Source organism: Lycium barbarum, chromosome 2 (assembly GCF_019175385.1).
Source record: "Lycium barbarum isolate Lr01 chromosome 2, ASM1917538v2, whole genome shotgun sequence".
NCBI classification, from domain to species: Eukaryota; Viridiplantae; Streptophyta; class Magnoliopsida; order Solanales; family Solanaceae; genus Lycium; species Lycium barbarum.
Window position 1 is genome coordinate 1,151,763 of NC_083338.1, and position 21,002 is coordinate 1,172,764.

General features: G+C 36.0%; 1 protein-coding gene and 1 pseudogene across 7 annotated transcripts; both read left to right on the forward strand.

Moving 5' to 3' along the window:
- Positions 1-2,716: 2,716 nt before the first annotated feature.
- LOC132629198 (cysteine-rich receptor-like protein kinase 2) lies at positions 2,717-6,702 on the forward strand (annotated as a pseudogene).
- Positions 6,703-10,916: 4,214 nt separating this feature from the next.
- Positions 10,917-20,552, forward strand: LOC132625597 (cysteine-rich receptor-like protein kinase 2). Of its 7 annotated transcripts, none has more exons than XM_060340221.1 (13): positions 10,917-11,157; positions 12,059-12,550; positions 12,936-13,222; positions 13,728-13,841; positions 14,047-14,186; positions 14,306-14,516; positions 14,970-15,204; positions 15,295-15,445; positions 15,545-16,702; positions 17,157-17,256; positions 18,283-18,434; positions 19,165-19,235; positions 20,290-20,552. In XM_060340221.1, exons 2-9 carry the CDS (start codon positions 12,072-12,074, stop codon positions 15,878-15,880), a joined length of 1,953 nt encoding a protein of 650 aa, XP_060196204.1. In that variant the 5' UTR covers positions 10,917-11,157; positions 12,059-12,071; the 3' UTR covers positions 15,881-16,702; positions 17,157-17,256; positions 18,283-18,434; positions 19,165-19,235; positions 20,290-20,552. The 7 variants fall into 7 exon arrangements, with proteins under 7 accessions (XP_060196204.1, XP_060196200.1, XP_060196224.1 ...); XM_060340217.1 differs by having other exon boundaries at positions 20,315-20,552; XM_060340241.1 differs by having other exon boundaries at positions 18,283-18,326.
- Positions 20,553-21,002: the final 450 nt, after the last annotated feature.

Genomic DNA, 21,002 nt, shown 5'->3' on the forward strand with positions numbered 1-21,002 from the left:
TTACCAATCCTCCATCGAAGTCAGCGACTGATTTGAATAGACTTTTGTCGCCTGTCATATATCTTGAACACGCACTGTCTAGATACTATTTTTCCTTTTTCTTTTTCTTGTGGTGTTCCTGCAAGACAAATTTTTTATTCTTGTTTAGGTACCCAAGGGTTCTTGGGTCCTTGATGGTTAGTTTCAAAACCTTTAATTTTCTTGGGTTTCCATATCCAACCAGGTGCAGTTAAAAATCGAAATCTACAGTTATAATAGTTATGGCCGAGTTTTCCACAGCAAAAACTTGTTTGAAAAGGTTTTCTTTCCATAATATAAGAATCAGTTGAACTATGCATTTCAGATTTCCTTTCAGTTCTTTTAAGAGTTCTAGTTGACTTATCAGTGTTTAAAGAACCAGTTTTCTTTCCTTCAAAATTGCTAGTTATTTGCACAGCCTTTTTCCCAGTGAACTTATGTGTATAAGTTGATTGGTTTGACTTGACATGGTTATGGTTGGAAGGTTTCAATAAAATATCTAATCTAGATTGTAAATTGTAAACTTCATTTTGAATAGAATTTTTTTCTTTTTCGCAAATTTCTAATCTTGATTCCCATTCCTTTTTCTCTCTCTTCAGTTTTCTATATTCATCAAAGACATTATTTAGGTCTATAATAGTTTGATCTAATAAGTCTTGAGTTTCTTCACATTTAGCACTAGAATGAGAACTTACCTTACTGCTTCCTTCGAGAGCCATGAAACACATATTTTCACCTTCTTCAGATTCTTCATCTGAGATCTCATTTCACTCCAACTGTTGAAGGCTCTTTGTTTTTGATAACCTCTGGTTGGTTTCTTTCTTATCTTAGGACATTCAGATGCAATATGGCAATATTTTCCACATTCATAACACTTTCCGTCATTCTTTTGCTGTCCAGTGGGGGTCTTGCCTTTTCTAAAGTTTGAGCTTCCTTTTCTGTTATTTCTTGATCTTCTCATGGCTTCTATCATATGCCTCGAAATCATAGCTACTTCTTCTTCTTTAAAATCATCATCAGATTCTTCAACTTGAGCCTTGAAAGCGACCACTTTCTTCTTTTCGTCCTTCTGGTATCTTTGTATATGATTCTTTTCAAAAGCTATAAGATTTCCTCTTAATTCATCATAGGTGAACGTATCCAGATTTCCGTCTTCAAGAACAATAGCTTTGGTTTCCCAAGTCTTTGGCAAACTTCTAACAAGCTTTCTAACTTGTTGTGAGTTGGTATAGGTTACTCCAAGCGATTTGAGTTCTCCAATATCTTGTTGAATCTTGTGAACATTGATTCGATGTTCTCATCGTCTTTCATCATAAAAGCTTCATAATCGTGTCTTAGAGCATCGATTTTTGTTTCTCTTACTTTTGATGTTCCTTCATAAGTGACCTCAAGTTTATCCCACATTTCTTTGGCAGTATCGCAATTTGAAATTTTTGCATACTCTTCTCACTCACTGCACAGTAAAGCAAGGCTATTGCCCTTGCATTTATTTGCAGTGTCTCTTGTTGTTCTTTAGTAATGTTGTGTGACTCTAGATCAATTGTTGAAGTTTCTGCATCTTCTTTGTTTTCAGTGTCCGCTCTGGGAATGGGTTTAGGTCCCTTTTTAATCACAACCCAGGCTTGATAATCAGTTGATTGCACGAATATTTTAAACCTTTCCTTCCAGTGGCAATAGTGTTCACCATTAAAGTATGGTGGTCTTATTGTGGAGTGCCCATCTTGCAATATTGCTCCAGGAATTTGATATCCAGCCATTTGATCTTTTCTCACGTGCGGTTAAGCACTGAAAGTGAGACCTTGCTCTGATACCAATTGAAAGTGAAAGAGGGGGGGGGGGGGGGGTGAATTGTTAACATTTTTCGATCTGTTAGTCGACTACCTACTTAGTGAATACTAAAGTAAAGGTGCAGAAAATAAATGACACACGTATTTTATACTGGTTCAGATTCAATGTGAATCCTAGTCCAGTCCCCTTGGGTTGCAAGGGTGTTCTCTGCAGCTCTTTTATAAGGTTTGGTACAAAGGAGGTTTTGAATGAAGCTCCTACGTCTACACTCAAAACTCTCTTATTCTTTTTTATACAAAGCCTCATAAGCTATAACTCTCCTCTCTTTTTTATTACACTATGAATCACTCAGACTAACAATGTTTATTTAAAAGTAAAGAAGAGCAATGGAGGTAATGAGACTGTTGCATCAGTCTTGTGTTTGTGAAGCAGCCCTTTTTATAGTGTTTTAGGCTCTTCACGCAGAGAGATCTACCCAAGGGATTTGATCCTTGGAAATGGAATTAAGGATCCTATTTCCAAGAATAAGACTGAGCTTTTGCTGCTTTCCTTGTGCGTCGAGGCAGCATCAAAATTATTACACTTCATGAGATATGCCTTTTAATGTTGGAGATGGCTTTTCCTTCTTTGAAACGATTTGATGCTGCTGGAATATTTCTTATTTATTGTGCAGATATCTTTTCCTTTCTTGAATGATTTTGTACTGCTGGAAGTTGAGTACTGCTGTTTGCAACGTTAGGGCTAGGAAGCCATTTCTCGAGTGAGCCCAGCTCGTTGGGGCTGTTCTGTGGGCTTCCATTTTGTTGGGGCTATTTCGTGGGCTCACATATATTCCTTGTGTGATTTAATTACTATACCTGCACAAGTAAAATTGTCATCATAAAAACTTGACACTAACATTTTCGTCCCAAATGTTTTTGCTACTATGGAAACTATAAGCCAACAAATGAGAACTAGAGGATATGGAGTAGCAGTTACTGGCACTGGACAAGATACTAACTATGGACTTTTCCAATGCTATGGTGATCTTTCGTTATCCGACTGCGTCTTATGTTACGCTGAAGCGAGAACTGTTCTTCCCCGGTGCTTCCCTTATAACACAGGGCGGATTTATCTTGATGGTTTCTTTATAAGAACAGAAAATAACACATTCTATGAACAGTACTTAGGTCCGGAAGACAGGCATGTATGCGGAAACAGGACGACAAAGGGTTCGTCGTTCCAACAGAATGCTAGGTAAGGGTGTCAAATGAGCGAGTTGAGCTGAATTTGGATGGGTCAAAATGGATTGAGTTAATAAATGGGCGACTGAATTGGGTTGGGCTAAAAAGTGGGTCATCACCCAACCAAGCCCAACTCTTGCTAAATTTTAATTTCTTTGTTTATTCTTTTATATTTTTCAGTCCCTAATAAAACTATTTTTTTTAATAACATATCAAACAAAAAAAAATCTTTTGAAATATTTTTAACAAGATTTCTCACGGGTCAATTTCGGTTACATATCAACCCAATTTTTTGATGGGCTGAGCTAATAAATGGGCGTGTCAATTACCAGCCCAAACTTGGGCTGATTGGGCGGTTCATATTTTCATGAGCTAATTTTGCCACTTCTAATGCTAGGCAAGCCGTTCAGCAAGCAGCTACAAATGCACCAAGTAATAATGGCTACACGCGTGCTTAAGTGTCAGTGCCCGGTCCTTCCAACGAGACAGCTTATGTTCTTGCTGCTTGTTGGAGGACGCTGAGCTCAAATTCCTGTGCAGCGTGCTTGCAAAATGCATCTGCCTCCATGTTGGGATGCTTGCCTTGGTCGGAAGGTAGAGCGCTGTACACCGGATGCTTCATGAGGTATTCCGATACAAATTTTCTCAATGCTATTTCTACCAATGGAGGTTCGTCATCAGGAGGTACCTTTACGCGTTTACCTGTTATTTATCGACTGAAAAGCAGTGTTGTCAAAAGGCAAGCTTAAAGCGCGCTGAAGCCCTGAACTGAGGCGCAAACCATGTTAAGCGATTCGCTTCGCTTAACGGACGCTTCATTGTCATCATCAAGGCTCTAGCTCTAAGGCATACTTTTCCTTGCCAATGAGCTTAATCTTGAAAGGGGACACTAAACAACTGATACTTCACTTTGTCGTAATTTTAATCAATTTCTTTGTCCATATATTTGTTATTTATGCTTACAATTATTAGTCTTGAACTACATGTACATATTTTTATTTTTTCTCCATTTTGAGCCTTCTTCATTAGTTCATTAAGGCCCACGCTTTATTTGCGCTTTGCACTTAAAGTCCCAACGGACGTTAGAGCTTTTTTGCGCTTTCGCTTTGATGACACTGCTGAAAAAGTAATTTTGCTGATAAATGGTCTTTTTTACTTTCGAATGATCATATTGCAGGAAAAGTTGCAGTCATTGTCATCGTCGTTGTAAGTTCCATGCTCATTTTGGGAGTAGGTGTTGTCATTGCTATTTATGTCTGGAAAAACAAGCAAACCCAGAAGAAGAGAAAAGGTAAATCCTTCTGTGCCAAAATTAGTTATAGAAGTCATTTAGGATATCGATGATGAACATATGTTGTATCTTTACGCTAAAAATGGTTCAGTAAAAGCAGAAAATAGCAAAACGATTTTAGCTGCACACAACTGTAATGAAAACAGTTTCCAAGAATTATCTTGAGGCGTTATGGTCTATTTTCCTGGAAACCTTGAACTTGTCAGGCGCAAATGATGCTGAGAAATTAGTGAAGATCCTTCATGACATCAGCTTGAACTTCAAGTATTCGACACTTGACAAAGCCACAAGGTCATTTAACGAGGCCAACCAGCTTGGGCAAGGTGGATTTGGCATGGTTTATAAGGTACGTAATGGCTGAATGTAGTGCAAATTGATATGTTGGAAGTTGTTAATCGTCCATCACACTAATGCAATACTAGAAGTGTTCGCGTTAAAACTAGTCTGAGGCGCGATCTGTTGCAGGGTGTTTTGGCAGATGGGAGAGAGATTGCTGTCAAAAGGCTGTTCTTCAACAACAAACACAGAGCTGCAGATTTTTATAACGAGGTTAACTTAATCAGTAGCATCGAGCACAAAAATTTGGTAAGGTTATTGGGATGCAGCTGCTCGGGACCGGAAAGCCTTCTTGTATACGAGTTCCTCCCTAACCAGAGTCTTGATCGCTTCATATTTGGTAAGTAACCGGCCTTTGTAAAAACAATAACTATGCCTCAGTCTCAAACAAGTTAAGGGTCGGCTATATGGATTCTCACTATTACATTTAAGCGGAACTCGTGCCATCATCACATCAGCTAAAAATAAAAGTGAAAATAAGTTAAAGCCAAACCTCCCCGTAAAGGCGTCGTTTGTCTGAATATTTTCTTGTTGTTATAGCAAAATGTTGTTATAGATAACATGTAATACAACATAACATGAAAATTGGTTCCAAAGAGAACTTGACTGTTATAGTGAAATCTTGTTATAGAAGATGATTGCTACAAAGAAGTCGTGAAATGTTGTTATAGAGGATGATTATTATAGAGAGGTCTGACTGATGAGAGACTTTGCATTAAAACCAAATGGTGATTTCACATGACCACAAAAATGACTTTGTCACGCGTCTTGATTCTAATCTTAAAATTGACAGATCCTGTCAAAGGTAAAGCTCTAAACTGGGAGAAAAGATTCGAGATAATTATAGGGACCACAGAAGGTTTGGTATACCTACACGAGAACACAAAGACTCGAATAACTCACAGAGACATAAAAGCAAGCAATATCCTGCTGGACTCAAGGCTCCGTGCAAAGATTGCTGATTTTGGGTTGGCTAGGTCATTCCAAGAAGACAAGAGTCACATAAGCACTGCCATTGCTGGCGCATTGTTTGTATTTCTTCGTCTCATTTTCAATAATTTGTCGCATGAAAGTACACCAAAATGCAAAGACTAATATGATTTACCTTTTTAATATGCAGGGGATATATGGCTCCGGAATACTTTGCACATGGCCAATTAACAGAAAAAAAAGACGTTTACAGCTTTGGAGTTCTTCTACTAGAGATTGTTACTGGAAGACAAAATAACAAGAGCAAAAACGACGAATATACAGTCAGCTTAGTTTCCATTGTAATATCTGATCAATCACTATTTTCTTGAACAAAAATTTTCAATCTTGAAATTTTTTTTGCTCATTGATCTTAACTATGTTGGATGAAATTAGCAGGTGTGGGAGCACTTTCAACACGGGATAATGGAGGAACTGTTTGATCCGAATCTCATGTTGCATAACTACCAGACCACCTATGTGAAAAATGAGGTCGCGAGAGTTCTACATGTTGGTCTTTTGTGCACTCAAAAGATCCCAACGTTACGTCCATCCATGTCTAAGGTATTACAGATGTTTGTCGAAAAAGAAGAAGAGTTGTCGCCACCTACTAATCCGCCATTTGTACATGAGAAAATCATGGAACTTCATGACCCCTGGAAGAAGTAGGAATTCTGCTTCGATTGCCAACTTATGTCACAGTTCTTTTTATCCCAGATGATGATATTCCACTGCCATGAAACCGAAGTAAAAATTATAAAACATTATTTCGCCTCGTGTTCTTGAAGTAGACTTGATCATCATGACCAGGTAGTTAGTTACAACTACTACGCTTCAGTGCAAACAAGTTGAGATCAGCTATGTGAATTATAACTATATATTCCATTTAAGCTCAACTTATGATCAAGCAATTAGTTGCTTTGCATGACTAAAATAAGAAGGAAAATAAATACTAGAATGCAAAATGTTTTTCCAAGGTTGGTAGAAATTGTAGGAAGCTAGTTCAAACGCATGGTGGTAATTTTTGTAGAATCTGAAGGTACAATTTTGATGTGTGTAAATACTTGTATTCTGGTGATTCTTAAGAATTTTTGTACATTGATAATCCCACTAGGCATTTTTTTTCTTTCTAGCCTATAAATTGTTAAAACAACTCAAATTGAATTTCTCAAATAGTATTTGGACAAAAATGTTTGTAACATAAGATAAACCTATCTCTAATTTTTTGCATATCGAAAAATTATTCTATACTATTGATATCTTTTCCAAATATATTTGCAGATGAATATCTTTACAATTATTAGTATCTTTATCCTAGGAAATACCTAGTACTTGGTAATTCCACACCTCAAAGTTTCGACTAACAAGAGTTCATGAATTGGGAGTGTCCAATTCTCACTTGTATTTTGTGGAGGTTAGGTTTTATGTCCCTTCCCTTTTGTATTTGCTTTAAAAACTTAATATATATAAGTTGTATTTGCTTTTTGAATTTTAATATACTAGTTAGCGGTCTAACTCAAACCCCTGCCACCTCAATGGAGATTAATTTATTTTTATTTTTTTTTAAAAAAACTACCAAAGATGATGGTGGGGGTAAGTACCTTTGAGTTATCTTTAGTATGAACTATTCTTACTGTATGCGCAATAGTGAATTCTCAAATTATTTAACAAATATTACTTCTCAATTCATGTGACGGCATTCAAATTTTGAGAGTCGCACGAATTATTTTTTTATCGTAAGTTTTTCATATGCATTTTCAAGGTTTTAAATTATTAAAAAGTGTAAGTTATAGTATTTTTTACGTAGTTACCAAATATATATATTTTTTATTTTGAAAACAAAACAAAAAAAAATCTATGTCCTCCGATCAAAATTAAAAAGTTTGAATTTGTGTATCACCTACTACTGACGTGTTAATTAAGTTGATAAAAGAAACTTGACTTTATGAACAAAAACTTGACTTTCTGCAACATGTAGTTACATTATATACATTTACTTGGACCGGCAGCGTAATACATACTTTCAAAAAATGAGCATACTTATCCAAAGCCCTAAAATGGAAGACTTTGAAAATATTACTCTCTAGTCTGAATTGTATTAATTAACCTTCATTATTTTCTATGAACTATAAAGCAAGCACAGGGATATACCAGCTCAAGCTGATTGGATTAACAAAAAAAATTCTTGAGAAAGCAAATTAAAATGTAGTAAGAGTGTGTTATGAATATATTGAATTATAAATGTCTATATTTAGTACTGATCCGTAGTACTTCTACGGATTTTCGAAGAAAAAAGCTTGCAATCAGACAAGTAGACAGCAAAAAACATCCATGCATGGCAGGATGCAAGAAAAGTCTTATAACAGTTCTCTGAATTGCAATCAAGCAAGTAGGTTGCAAGTATCTTGTAGGCAGCTTCCTGAAAAGGGTCATTTGCACGATTAGCCTTCAAAGGCACTGGTTTTTAATTTTTGTCCCTCAAATTGGTGGTCTTTAATTTTTGTCCTTCGCCTAATACCATGAGGTTTGGGGTTCGAACCTCGGCTCAGTAAAAAAAATAAAAAATCGCAAGGCAGAGTTTCGTAGAAAATTTAGGCCTGTCGGGGCCAAAGTTAGGCTTCAGGCAGAGTTTGAAACTCTCCTTAAGGTAGAGTTTTTCAACTCTGCCTTGCGAATCCATACCTCTGCCTTACAAAATTCCTTTTTTTTTTCTATTGAGCTGGGGTTCGAACCTAGAACCTTGGGGTATTAGGCTAAGGGTAAAAATTAAAGACCACCAATTTGAGGGGCAAAAATTAAAGACCAGTGCCTTTGAAGGGCAATCCACAAATTAAAAAAAAAAAAATGTTCTTTTGGGGTGGTCTTTAAATTTTGCCCCTCAATTGCTGGTCTTTAAATTTTTCCCTTCGCCTAAAACCCATGGGTTCCGAGTTCGAACCCCCGCTCAGTCAAATTTTTTTAAAAAAAAATCGCAAGGCAGAGTTTGAATTTCAATCTGCCCCTCCGGCAGACTTTTAGTTAAGCATAACTAAAAGTCTGCCAGAGGGGCAAACTTTTCCTTGAGGCATATATTTTATTTTTTTCACTTTTCAAAGCAAACTTTTAGTTATGCCTTAAGGAAAAGTTTCGCCTTATGGGGCATACTTTTAGTTGTGTCTTAACTAAAAGTGTGCCCCATAAGACATAACTAAAAGTATGCCCCATAAGGCAGAACTTTTTCTTAAGGCATAACTAAAAGTTTGCCTTATAAGACAAAGTCTATGCCTTAAGGAAAAGTTCTGCCTTATGGACATACTTTTGGTTATGCCTTAACTAAAAGTCTGCCCCATAAGGCATAACTGAACTATGTCTGAAGGAAAAGTTCTGTCTTATGGGGTAGACTTTTAGTTATGCGGAATCCAGCATAACTTTAGTTTTTCCTTAAGGAGTGTATGCCAGATCCGGCATACACAACCCCCAGCTTTGCCTTGCGAAATTATTTTTTAATTTTATGCCTGAGCGGGGGTTCGAACCCAGAACCTCAGGTATTCGCCCACCTTTTCAAGCGAAGGGCAAAATTTAAAGACCACAAATATGAGGGGTAAAATTTAAAGACCACAAATATGAGGGACAAAATTTAAAGACCAACCCAAAAGAAGGGCAATCCGCGCAAAAAAATGACATAAAATCAAATTCACAAATAACCCTACAACATTCATAATATGAAGGCTATACAAAAAAAGAAAAAAAAAATTGACGTTAAAACTAGAATAATATATGTACTTACTTTATATATAAAATCATTAACGAAATTTAATAGTAAAAAAATTGTGATGTCGCTCATCCTTAAAAGTTTTTTTGTTTTTTCATTACTAATTGCATGGTACCTTATTCACTAATTTTGTTTTTAACGTTTGTTACTATTTCTTGATCATATGTGTTCTGGTTATACTCCATTCAATGACTGTTTCAAGTACTCTATTGTTTATAATTTGGGTGGTATTCCTCAACAATAGAATAACTTTTAGTTTTGATATTTGAAATTTTCTGAGGTTATTAAAGTATTCATTTTAATGTCTTACTCCCTTCGTCCCAGTTTATGTAGCATTATTTGACTAGGCATAAAGTTTAAGAAAGAAATGAATACATTTAAAATTTATGGTCCACAAGAGGCCTTAATTATTTGTGTGACTGTAGATCATCTCATAAAGTTAAAATATTTTTATATATAGATAAATTAAATATTGAAATGTGACATTGTTTTTGGAACAGACTAAAAAGGAGAGCGGCGGAACCAGAATTTTCACTAAGAGAGTTAAAAAATATAAGCAATTTAAACATACGAAGAAGCCAAGGGGGTTCAACATCTATTATATATACACAAAAATAATTTTAACCTTATCTACACAATGTGATTTTTCATCGAAGGGGATTCGGGTGAACCCCTCGGCCCAACCTAGCTCCGCCCCTGGGGACAGAGGGAGTAAAATTTTAGATCTCTACCCCATAATAGAAATTCCTGTACGCACCTTAGGTCATTATGCTTCTCATAATACTCCCTCTTTTCAATTTATGTGAATTTATTTGACTGGACACCAAATTTAAGAAAGAATGGAAAGACTTTTAAACTTGCGGTGTTAAATGAGTCACATATATTTTGTGTGGTTATAAATCAATGTATAAAGATAAATTATTTTCAAATATAGAAATGAGTCATTCTTTTTAGCATAAACTAATAAGAAAATAGGTTCACATAAATTGAAATAAATACCAATAGATATTTCTAGTCATCAATGTGTCATTCTAAGTCTTCAATGTGCCATATTTCCCACGCAACTTGACTATAGACGAGTCCTCCTCCACAATTCTTGCAATTTGACTATAGACGAGCCCTCCTCCACAATTCTTTCTTCTTGTTGCCTTCTCCCAACCAAAAAAACAACAACAAAAGTTGGATGTACACGTGTACGTGTAGTGATAAGTACTCCTCCATTTTTAATAAACTAAAAATTTTAAGTTTAAGCCTTATTAGATATAGAGTTGTCTTTGTTAAGGAACACTTTACCCCGATGTGTAACTTCCCGACACAAGTTTGTCGGATTTAGTCGAACCCCGTACACAGTGGTGGATTCAGAATTTTCACCCAGGGTATTCGAAAAAATAATTGAACCTAAATATACACTGTAATATATGTTCAGGGTGTTCAAAAGTTAATATATGTACGTAAACACATAAAATTTACCCTAAATATACACTGTAATTTTTTGTCCGAACACCCTGGGCTCTTGGTACATCCGCCCCTGCCCGTACAGATACTGAACATCGGGTGAATACTAATATAATAATAATAATAATTAAAAAAAAAAAAAGACTTGTCTCACAAAACGACTCACTAATAAAGCCACTCTTAACATTTCCAGTTTGATTCATTCATCATTTCCTTCTTTATTATTCTCCATTTTCTCCACTTACTCTCTGCCTCATCACTCTGATTCTACAACTTTGACAACAGCTGATCATTTTGAGACTCAAAATCCGGCAAATTCGGACTTTGTGAGTTCTTTTCTTCTTACTTCTTATTCTGTTTTCACTGAGATACAATAATTATGTCTTAGATTCAGCATAGAACAATTATCCAGTTTTTTTTTTCTTTTATTTGTTCTATTTTAGCTTACAAGGAATTTTGATAAGAGTATATGAACAAAAGAGAAATTTTCAATGGTTATGGTGGGTGTCAGTGGCAAGTACTTCTTCAACCTTCGTAAGAGGTCTCTGATTCGAGCTTTAGAAATAAAGTCCAAAAACAAAATAGTGTAAAATATTGAGAGGGTAAAAAATCACAAGTCGAACAGTGGTTAAAGTGGATGGAATAGTTGTGAGGACCCCACGCCAGGTTGACCCTGGACTGCGAGTAGACCCCAGGATGACCCTGGACAGTCCCCCCATGACATGCATGCTTGATATACTTGGGCATTGTATGACTTGGGTCGCAGACGGATCGCACAACTATGCCATTTTCACTCTGCAGAGCTATGGGTATCGAACCCGCGACCTCAAGTCTTTTGTTTCCACGAAGGGAACGTCTCTAAATATTTAAAACTGTTAGTTTGCTCAACCACTGAACATATTAAACTTGTCTATATTTAAAAATTAATAAAAAAATATTAATTAATTTAATACTATATCAATGAATTTTTATATAAAAAAAAAGAGTTAATGGTTAAAAAAACACACCTGAGCTAACACTTTTTTGCGAGGTTTACACCCAACTATCAGTTATTCCCTTTTCATACTTGAACTATCACCATCTTGTAGATTAATATTCATTTGCAGAGTTGTATTCACAATGAACAAATTATAATCTTACAGAGTTTTTAGTCATTCAATCTTTCTTATTTTATCATCTTCATAGTTCTTCAATTAGTCCTCTCACATTCTTTTCCATGTTGTACAGTTCATTTGGCAAAATGGAGATACCAGCCCCTTCAATTTTTTGTAGTCTCTTCTTTATTGTGTTATTCCTACTTCTACCAGATACATCAGTATCTGAACCAAGATCCCAGACAGTCCAGATCATATGTGGAAACCAACGCGAGCATAACACAACGATTTTCGCTCCAAATTTTGGTGCTACTATGGAAACTATAATCCAACAAATGAGAACTAGAGGATATGGAGTAGCAGTTACTGGCACTGGACCAGATACTAACCATGGACTTGCCCAATGCTATGGTGATCTTTCGTTATCCGACTGCGTCTTATGTTACTCTGAAGCGCGAACTGTTCTTCCCCAGTGCTTCCCTTATAACGGAGGGCGGATTTATCTTGATGGTTGCTTTATGAGATCGGAAAATTACACATTCTATGAACAGTACTTAGGTCCGGAAGACAGGCATGTATGCGGAAACAGGATGACAAAGGGTTCGTTGTTCCAACAGAATGCTAGGTAAGGGTGTCAAATGAGCGAGGTGAGCTGAATTTGGATGGGTCAAAATGGATTGAGTTAATAAATGGGCGATTGAATTGGGTTGGGCTAAAAAGTAGGTCATAACCCAACCAAGCCCAACTCTTGCTAAATTTTAATTTCTTTGTTTATTCTTTTATATTTTTCAATCCCTAATAAAACTATTTTTTTTATAACATATCAAACAAAAAAAAATCTTTTGAAATATTTTTAACAAGATTTCTCACGGGTCAATTTGGGTTACATACCAGCCCAATTTTTTTTGATGGGCTGAGCTAATAAATGGGCGTGTCAATTACCAGTCCAAACTTGGGCTGGTTGGGCGGTTCATATTTTCATGGGCTAATTTTGCCACTTCTAATGCTAGGCAAGCCATTCAGCAAGCAGTTGCAAATGCACCAAGTAATAATGGCTACGCGCGTGCTCAAGTGTCAGTGCCCGGTCCTTCCAACGAGACAGCTTATGTTCTAGCTGATTGTTGGAGGACGCTGAGCTCAAATTCCTGTGCAGCGTGCTTGCAAAATGCATCTGCCTCCATGTTGGGATGCTTGCCTTGGTCGGAAGGTAGAGCGCTGTACACCGGATGCTTCATGAGGTATTCCGATACAAATTTTCTCAATGCTATTTCTACCAATGGAGGCTCGTCATCAGGAGGTACCTTTACGCTTTTTTGTCCTGGTTTACCTGTTATTTATCGACTGAAAAGCAGTGTTGTCAAAAGGCAAGCTTAAAGCGCGCTGAAGTCCTGAACCGAGGTGCAAAACATGTTAAGCGATTCGCCTCGCTTAACGGACGCTTCATTGTCGTCATCAAGGCTCTAGCTCTAAGGCATACTTTTCCTTGCCAATGAGCGTAATCCTGAAAGGGGACACTAAACAACTGATACTTCACTTTATCGTAATTTTAATCAATTTCTTTGTCCATATATTTGTTATTTATGCTTATAATTATTAGTCTTGAACTACATGTACATATTTTTATTTTTTCTCCATTTTGAGACTTCTTCATTAGTTCATTAAGGCCCACACTTTATTTGTGCTTTGCGCTTAAAGTCCCAACGGACCTTATAGCTTTTTTGCGCTTTCGCTTTGATGACACTGCTGAAAAAGTAATTTTGCTGATAAATGGTCTTTTTTACTTTCGAATGATCATATTGCAGGAAAAGTTGCAGTCATTGTCATCGTCGTTGTAAGTTCCATGCTCATTTTGGAAGTAGTTGTTGTCATTGCTATTTATGTCTGGAAAAACAAGCAAATCCAGAAGAAGAGAAAAGGTAAATCCTTCTGTGCCAAAATTAGTTATAGAAGTCATTTAGGATATCGATGATGAACATATGTTGTATCTTTACGCTAAAACTGGTTCAGTAAAAGCAGAAAATAGCAAAAAATTTTAGCTGCACACAACTGGAATGAAAACAGTTTCCAAGAATTATCTTGAGGCGTTATGGTCTATTTTCCTGGATACTTTGAACTTGTCAGGCGCAAATGATGCCAAGAAATTAGTGAAGATCCTTCATGACAACAGCTTGAACTTCAAGTATTTGACACTTGAAAAAGCCACAGGGTCATTTGACGTGGCCAACAAGCTCGGGCAAGGTGGATTTGGCATGGTTTATAAGGTACGTAATGGCTGAATGTAGTGCAAATTGATATGTTGGAAGTTGTTAATCATCCATCACACTAATGCAATACTAGAAGTGTTCGCATTAAAAGTAGTCTGAGGCGTGATCTGTTACAGGGTGTTTTGGTAGATGGGAGAGAGATTGCTGTCAAAAGGCTGTTCATCAACAACAAACACAGAGCTGCAGATTTTTATAATGAGGTTAACATAATCAGTAGCGTCGAGCACAAAAATTTGGTAAGGTTATTGGGATGCAGCTGCTCGGGACCGGAAAGCCTTCTTGTATACGAGTTCCTCCCTAACCAGAGTCTTGATCGCTTCATATTTGGTAAGTAACCGGACTCTGCAACAACAACAACTATGCCTCAGTCCCAAACAAGTTAAGGTTCGGCTATATGGATCCTCACTATTACATTTAAGCTGAACTCGTGTCATCATCCCATCGACTAAAAATAAAAGTGAAAATAAGTTAAAGCCAAACCTCCCAGTAAAGGCGTCGTTTTTCTGAATATTTTTTTGTTGTTATAGCGAAATGTTGTTATAGATAACATATAATATAACATAACATGAAAATTGGTTCCAAAGAAAACTTTACCGTTATAGTGAAATGTTGTTATAGAAGATGATTGTTACAGAGAAGTCATGAAATGTTATTATAGAGGATGATTATTATAGAGAGGTCTGATTGATAAGAGACTTTGCATTAAAACTAAATGGTGATTTCACATGACCACAAAAATGACTTTGTCACGCGTCTTGATTCTAATCTCAAAATTGACAGATCCTGTCAAAGGTAAAGCTCTAAACTGGGAGAAAAGATTCGAGATAATTATAGGGACCACGGAAGGTTTGATATACCTACACGAGAACACAAAGACTCGAATAATTCACAGAGACATAAAAGCAAGCAATATCCTGTTGGACTCAAGGCTTCGTGCAAAGATTGCTGATTTTGGGTTGGCTAGGTCATTCCAAGAAGACAAGAGTCACATAAGCACTACCATTGCTGGCACATTGTTAGTATTTTTTGGTCTCATTTTCTAATTTGTCGCATGAAAGTACACAAAAATGCAAAGACTAATATGATTTACCTTTTTAATACGCAGGGGATATATGGCTCCAGAATACGTAGCACATGGCCAATTGACAGAAAAAGCAGATGTTTACGGCTTTGGGGTTCTTCTACTGGAAATTGTAACCGGAAGGCAAAATAACAGGAGCAAAAATGTCGAATACACAAAGAGCTTAGTTTCCATTGTAATTTCTGATCAATCATTTTTTTTCTTGAACAAAATTTTCAATTTTGAAAAACTATTTTGCTCACTGGTCTTAACTAATATTGGATGAAATTAACAGGCGTGGGACCACTTTCAACGTGGCATAGTGGAGGAACTGTTCGATTCGAATCTCATGTTGCATAACTACCACACAATCTACGTGAAAAATGAGGTCGCGAGAGTTTTACATGTCGGACTTTTGTGCACTCAAGAGATCCCAACACTAAGGCCATCCATGTCTAGGGCATTACAAATGTTCGTCAAGAAAGACGAAAAGTTGCCTCCTCCTACTAATCCGCCATTCGTGGATGAGAAAACCATGGAACTTCATGACCCTTGGGAGAAGTACTCTCTTAAAGAAGGCGATTCTGCTTCGATTGCCAACTTATCCCATAGTTCTTTTTACCCCAGATGATGGTGTCCGGCCCGGTGCTTTGAAACTGATGTTGTTGAAGTAGACTTCATCATGATCGAGCTGTTAGTTACAACAACGCCTCAGTCCCAAACAATTTGGGATCTGGCTAGATGAATCCTCATTGTTCCATTTAAGCTCAATTTGTGATCTAGCAGTTAGTTGCTCTAATAGTTTTGTTCCTAGCTAGAGATGCTTGGATGAATACACAAAGTTTTTCCAAGGCTAGTAGAAAATATAGCTCAACTCATGATCGAATAATAGTTACAACTAACAACTATGCCTCAATCCCAAATAAGTTGAGGTCGGATAGATGAATCCTCACTGTTCCATTAAAGTTCAACTTATGCAGTTAGTTGCTTTGCATGACCAAAATGAGAAATAAAAATACTGGAATGCATGTTGTGTTTCCAAGGCTTAGTAGAAATTATAGGAAGCTAGTTCAAATTAACACATGGTGGTGATCTATATATCTATATAAAAGCAGGTCATAGGTCCGCTGACGTGGCGCAACACAGATGCAGAGATTGCATTTATCTTTTACCACAATTTTTTGCAAATTCCTTTGGAAAAAAAAAACCCCAAAACATAAAACACTACCTTTCCTCGCTCGACGCAACATTTCAAGTTTCCCTCCTCAGTTATCTATCCAAATATGGCACTTCATCGGTGCCTCACGATTTCCAGTTAGAATTGGAATCAGCACGGAATTAGAAGACCTACACGTACATTCAACTCCACAATTAAACCTCTTCCAAGTTTAATTGATAGATACACACATTGGAGGCTCTGGTGGGGTTGCAAACTTGACCGTTTATTGCTTCGGTAAAGTATCTATACTTGAGTCGTTCATAATGTTATTAGAAAACTGGACGCTCAGCCACAATCATCTTCAAATATCGTCAAACCATGTTATTTTTCAACCATGTTATTTTTTCTTTTGTCGCAGTGTTGTGTCCCAACTGTTATCAACAAGTTATTGGAGGATTGATTCCAAGTGGTGTTTTAAATTCTGAAGAAGGAAGTTACTTCTGACACCCATAGAGTGTTCGATGAAATGGCCCATAGGGAAACTTTTCGCTATGGGCCATAATAAGTTAAAAATTAGTCGTGACGTTCACATAAATACTTAATTGCATATTCTAAGAACTGAAATATACCTTTATGTTAAGACTATGCCCCTGTATCTCAATAATTGATATATACATAAATTATATCTTAACCAAAACCAGGTTTATGGTGATTGAATTCTCAAGTGTCACTTATTTTCCATGTGCAGGACGAATGTTTGGCGGATTATTGCAGACCATTTGTCCATCAACGGCACCAATGGATTGGAAGAGGCTACACGAACTCACAGGGAAGATACTACCTACAAGGTTAGTAAAAAAGACACTCATAAACTTGCCAAGTTTTTTCATCACACCCTCATCCTAAAGACTTTGTGGATAACTCCAACGAAAGTTAAACATGCTTAGCTCTGCTTTCATTATGAAAAGAACAGGAATTGGAATTAGCTACGTTTTTTTTTTTTTTTTTTGCTAAGCCATCGGTAAGTTATCGACATCCAATAGGATTTTTGGATAATCAATCGCTAAATAGGATTCGCGACAGAATTTTCATCGCTAATTCCTTTTTCCTTTTTATAATCTTGGGAAATGGAAATACTGCTCCTGGGATATCTGTTCGCTTTCTTTTAGTAGAATAACTACTTCTGAATCTTAAAAATAGTACCCTGTCTAATACATTCGAAGTCACATGTTGAGTTTAAGCTAATCTATTATCTATGCAGAGTCAATTCGACAAATGGTTGTTTTATGGAACTGATGACTGATGTGTACTAACGCAAAAATAATAATGATTGTTTCATTAGCAATATTTATAGTATTTTAGAATCTTTAGACCTTAGTTATCAATTTTGAAAAAATAGTTGAACTTCAGAATCTCTGAGGTAAGTCATTGTCTTAATTTATTGATTAGTGCGAAAGTTGTGTCTATGGGGTTTGTTATGGATATAAGAATTATCTTAACGTCGTGGGTTGACATTGAACTGCTTCACCTGATTACTTTACACTAATTTTTTTTTTGTTTTTTACCTTTCCCCGGACCCGCGCATAGCTGAGTACAGCGGGCTGCCCATTTTTAAAACTTCAAAATCTTTCATCACTTAATTATGCTAATCAAGCTGGTGTTAGTCTGAAGTTGAGTTCTTTATCCTTCAACAGTATTGGTGGTCAAGTCTACCTTGTGAATGGTGCACTTTTAGAGTTCAGGTTCAAAGACAATAAATGCTGTATTTTCCTAACCACAGTGTTTAAATATTTATTCAATTGGTAAATCCACACGCTTATTTAATTGTCTTTGGTGGTGTATTTTTTTCATGTATGGTTAAACGATACCTGTAGGAACATCCCACTCACCAACATGGACCCAAGGATGCATATGTAAGGTTAGGCAATGCATGCAAGCTATGGGATTTATTCATTCCAGACAAACCCCGACTCTTGGACATCAAGATCTGTATTTGTTCCTGAAGTAGGAAATGAAATTGTTGCATGTATTATATTTTGTGTCATGTGAAGTATTTTGTGTCATTCGTGGTAAGAACTTGTATTTTTTCCATGCCGTCATCTATATATATATATATATATATATATATATATATATAAAAGCAGGCCAAAGGCCCGCTTATGTGGCATACCTTAAAATCAGGAATTTAATTTATCTTTTTCCTCCGTATTCCTAGGTTTCCTTCCCTCTTTTTGTTTACCTTTAAAACCGTTGCTTTGACTTTATGCGTCCCTTCGGCTACAGCGATATAAAAACAACACAAATCATAACTGCTGCTTTCTCTTCTCCTAAATTTCGGTGGAAGTTTCTGAATTCCCTTGAAGTTGTAATTTGGATCTTCAAAAAAATGATGAAACAAAATGGCAATTCCCTTATCCCCGATCGTAATTTGTTTTCTCGAATTGCCATGCCAAAAGAGAAACTGCCCCAAGTGCTGATCAGTCTCTGAACAACTGATCACAACCATGAGAATTTTCTGGTTCGATATTTATCGATCGGTTAAATGATCTGTAAATTTATCTTTTATAGTATCTGAATTTCGTAACTCAAATGTTTCTTTTGGTGGGGGCTATTCCGAAAATATTCCTTTCGTCATCACTGTGCTAGCGAATTCCCAGATCTTAAGTCCGTGTTTTATCAATTCAATGATCTTTAATATTTTGTCCTCCATGAATTTGTATTGACTTTTGACTTTGCGGTGATGAGAACTTAATTAGGCAATCGTGAGGGCATCGGAAGTGAGGCAGAGACTGAAAAGAGAGAAGAAATTTTGTTGGAACTTGATCAGGTAATTGAATCTCATTACAAACTATTACAGTTTATGTTTACTTGAGTTGTTGAATTAGATGAAAAGTGCTTTAATTTTTTCCAGAAATGTTATGGACCAGAAAAAGTATGATTTAATGCCTTTGATTTATCGGTTCTTTTGTATTACAAATGTCAAGTTATAAAATGACAATAGGAATGCTAAAAAAATCAGATCATGCAGTACTTCTGCAGATGTTACACTGTAGAATTTTTAACCCAGATAAAATTTCAACTAAACTCAAGATAGGTATTCCTTCAAAGCATCTCCTATTTTATTCCTTTCAAATATGGCACCAATATGTAGAGGAATTGTCAATATGTTGCATAACACTTCTTACTGTTGTAGTTTTGCACCCGTTGAAAAAGCTTGTATCGTCAGATATACACGCAGTTGTTATTATATACCATTTAGGTTACTTTAAACAGAAAAGTTAAAACATGATGTTACAGATGAAAATTAGTTTTTGTTATGTTTCTTCTTTTTTTATGTGAACTAATTTATAAAAGATTGCCTTTCTTATATCTCTTGCAACTACATTTATGCCGCAAATAAATATAAGCAGTAACTTGTAGGTATTCTTCGAAGATACTGAACTACTATTTTGTTTGATTAAATGCTTCGCCATCTTCTAATTAATAATTTTGCCTATCAAGGTTAAGAAAAAAAAAATACACTTATCAAGTTTACATCTACTTTTATTGACAAAGCTGTTTCCTTTGATATATGTCCTTGCCCTGTTTTCATGGATATATTTTTCCATTATCTATTTACTTAAGGCTCTTTCAACAATTAGAAACTCATTGTTGCATTAAACTAGCTATTTCATAGGTACGTTGATATGCTTATGTTTTCATAATAAACCACAAGAATATATAGATCGTGCACAACAATGTTTCTCCGATGGATAAAACAAATATAGATCACGTGCACCAACTTCTCTAAATAATTGTCAGATAAATTTTAATGCTTACTTTAGCAATTTTACTACTTTGTTGTTAATCCCAATCAATACTGCATTTATCTTTTCATACAGTAATTAAGCTACTTGAGATGTCCAGGATTTTGACGGACATGAACAGCTCACAAATGCGGATTCAATATCAGAAAATATAAAAATAAAGCAAGAACAACTAAAAACCTAAATTTATAGAGGAGTTTTGCTACATCCTTCATGCAAAGAAGGACAACACATATATTGGTTTTTGTATAAATATTATGTTCTCACATGTATGACTTTTGAATAACATTGTTAGGTATGAACTCTTATTAATGCCATCTTCTTTCTACTTTTTAGCTTGTATGGATTCCCTGTCTCCTTTGTTGTGGTTCATAGTGCAAAATAACTTATTTGTTGAATAGAAGTATCCATGTTATATTGTTGTGCTCATCCTGAGTCTCCTTCAACTTTGCTTGAGGGTGTGTATTGAATAATGTTTTCCCTTGGAATATCATTCTCTGCATCATTTGCAGTGTTTGTTTGATATACAGTTGACATATGAAACATTACAAAGTGGAGGATTTGTGAATCGTAAATTAATTCACAAATCTATTTAATTGTATTATGGAGCTGAAGGAGGTGGGAGGAAAGAAAGTAAACAGGACTCAAAAAAGTCCTTATGAATTAATTGTCCAAGCAAGAGAGTGGAGATGATTGCTTTCCTTATAAAAAAAATCCGAACACTAGAAAGTAACAGGAATCAAAAAAATCTTTATGCAACGTCCCATTGATAGTTTTATCTGCACACC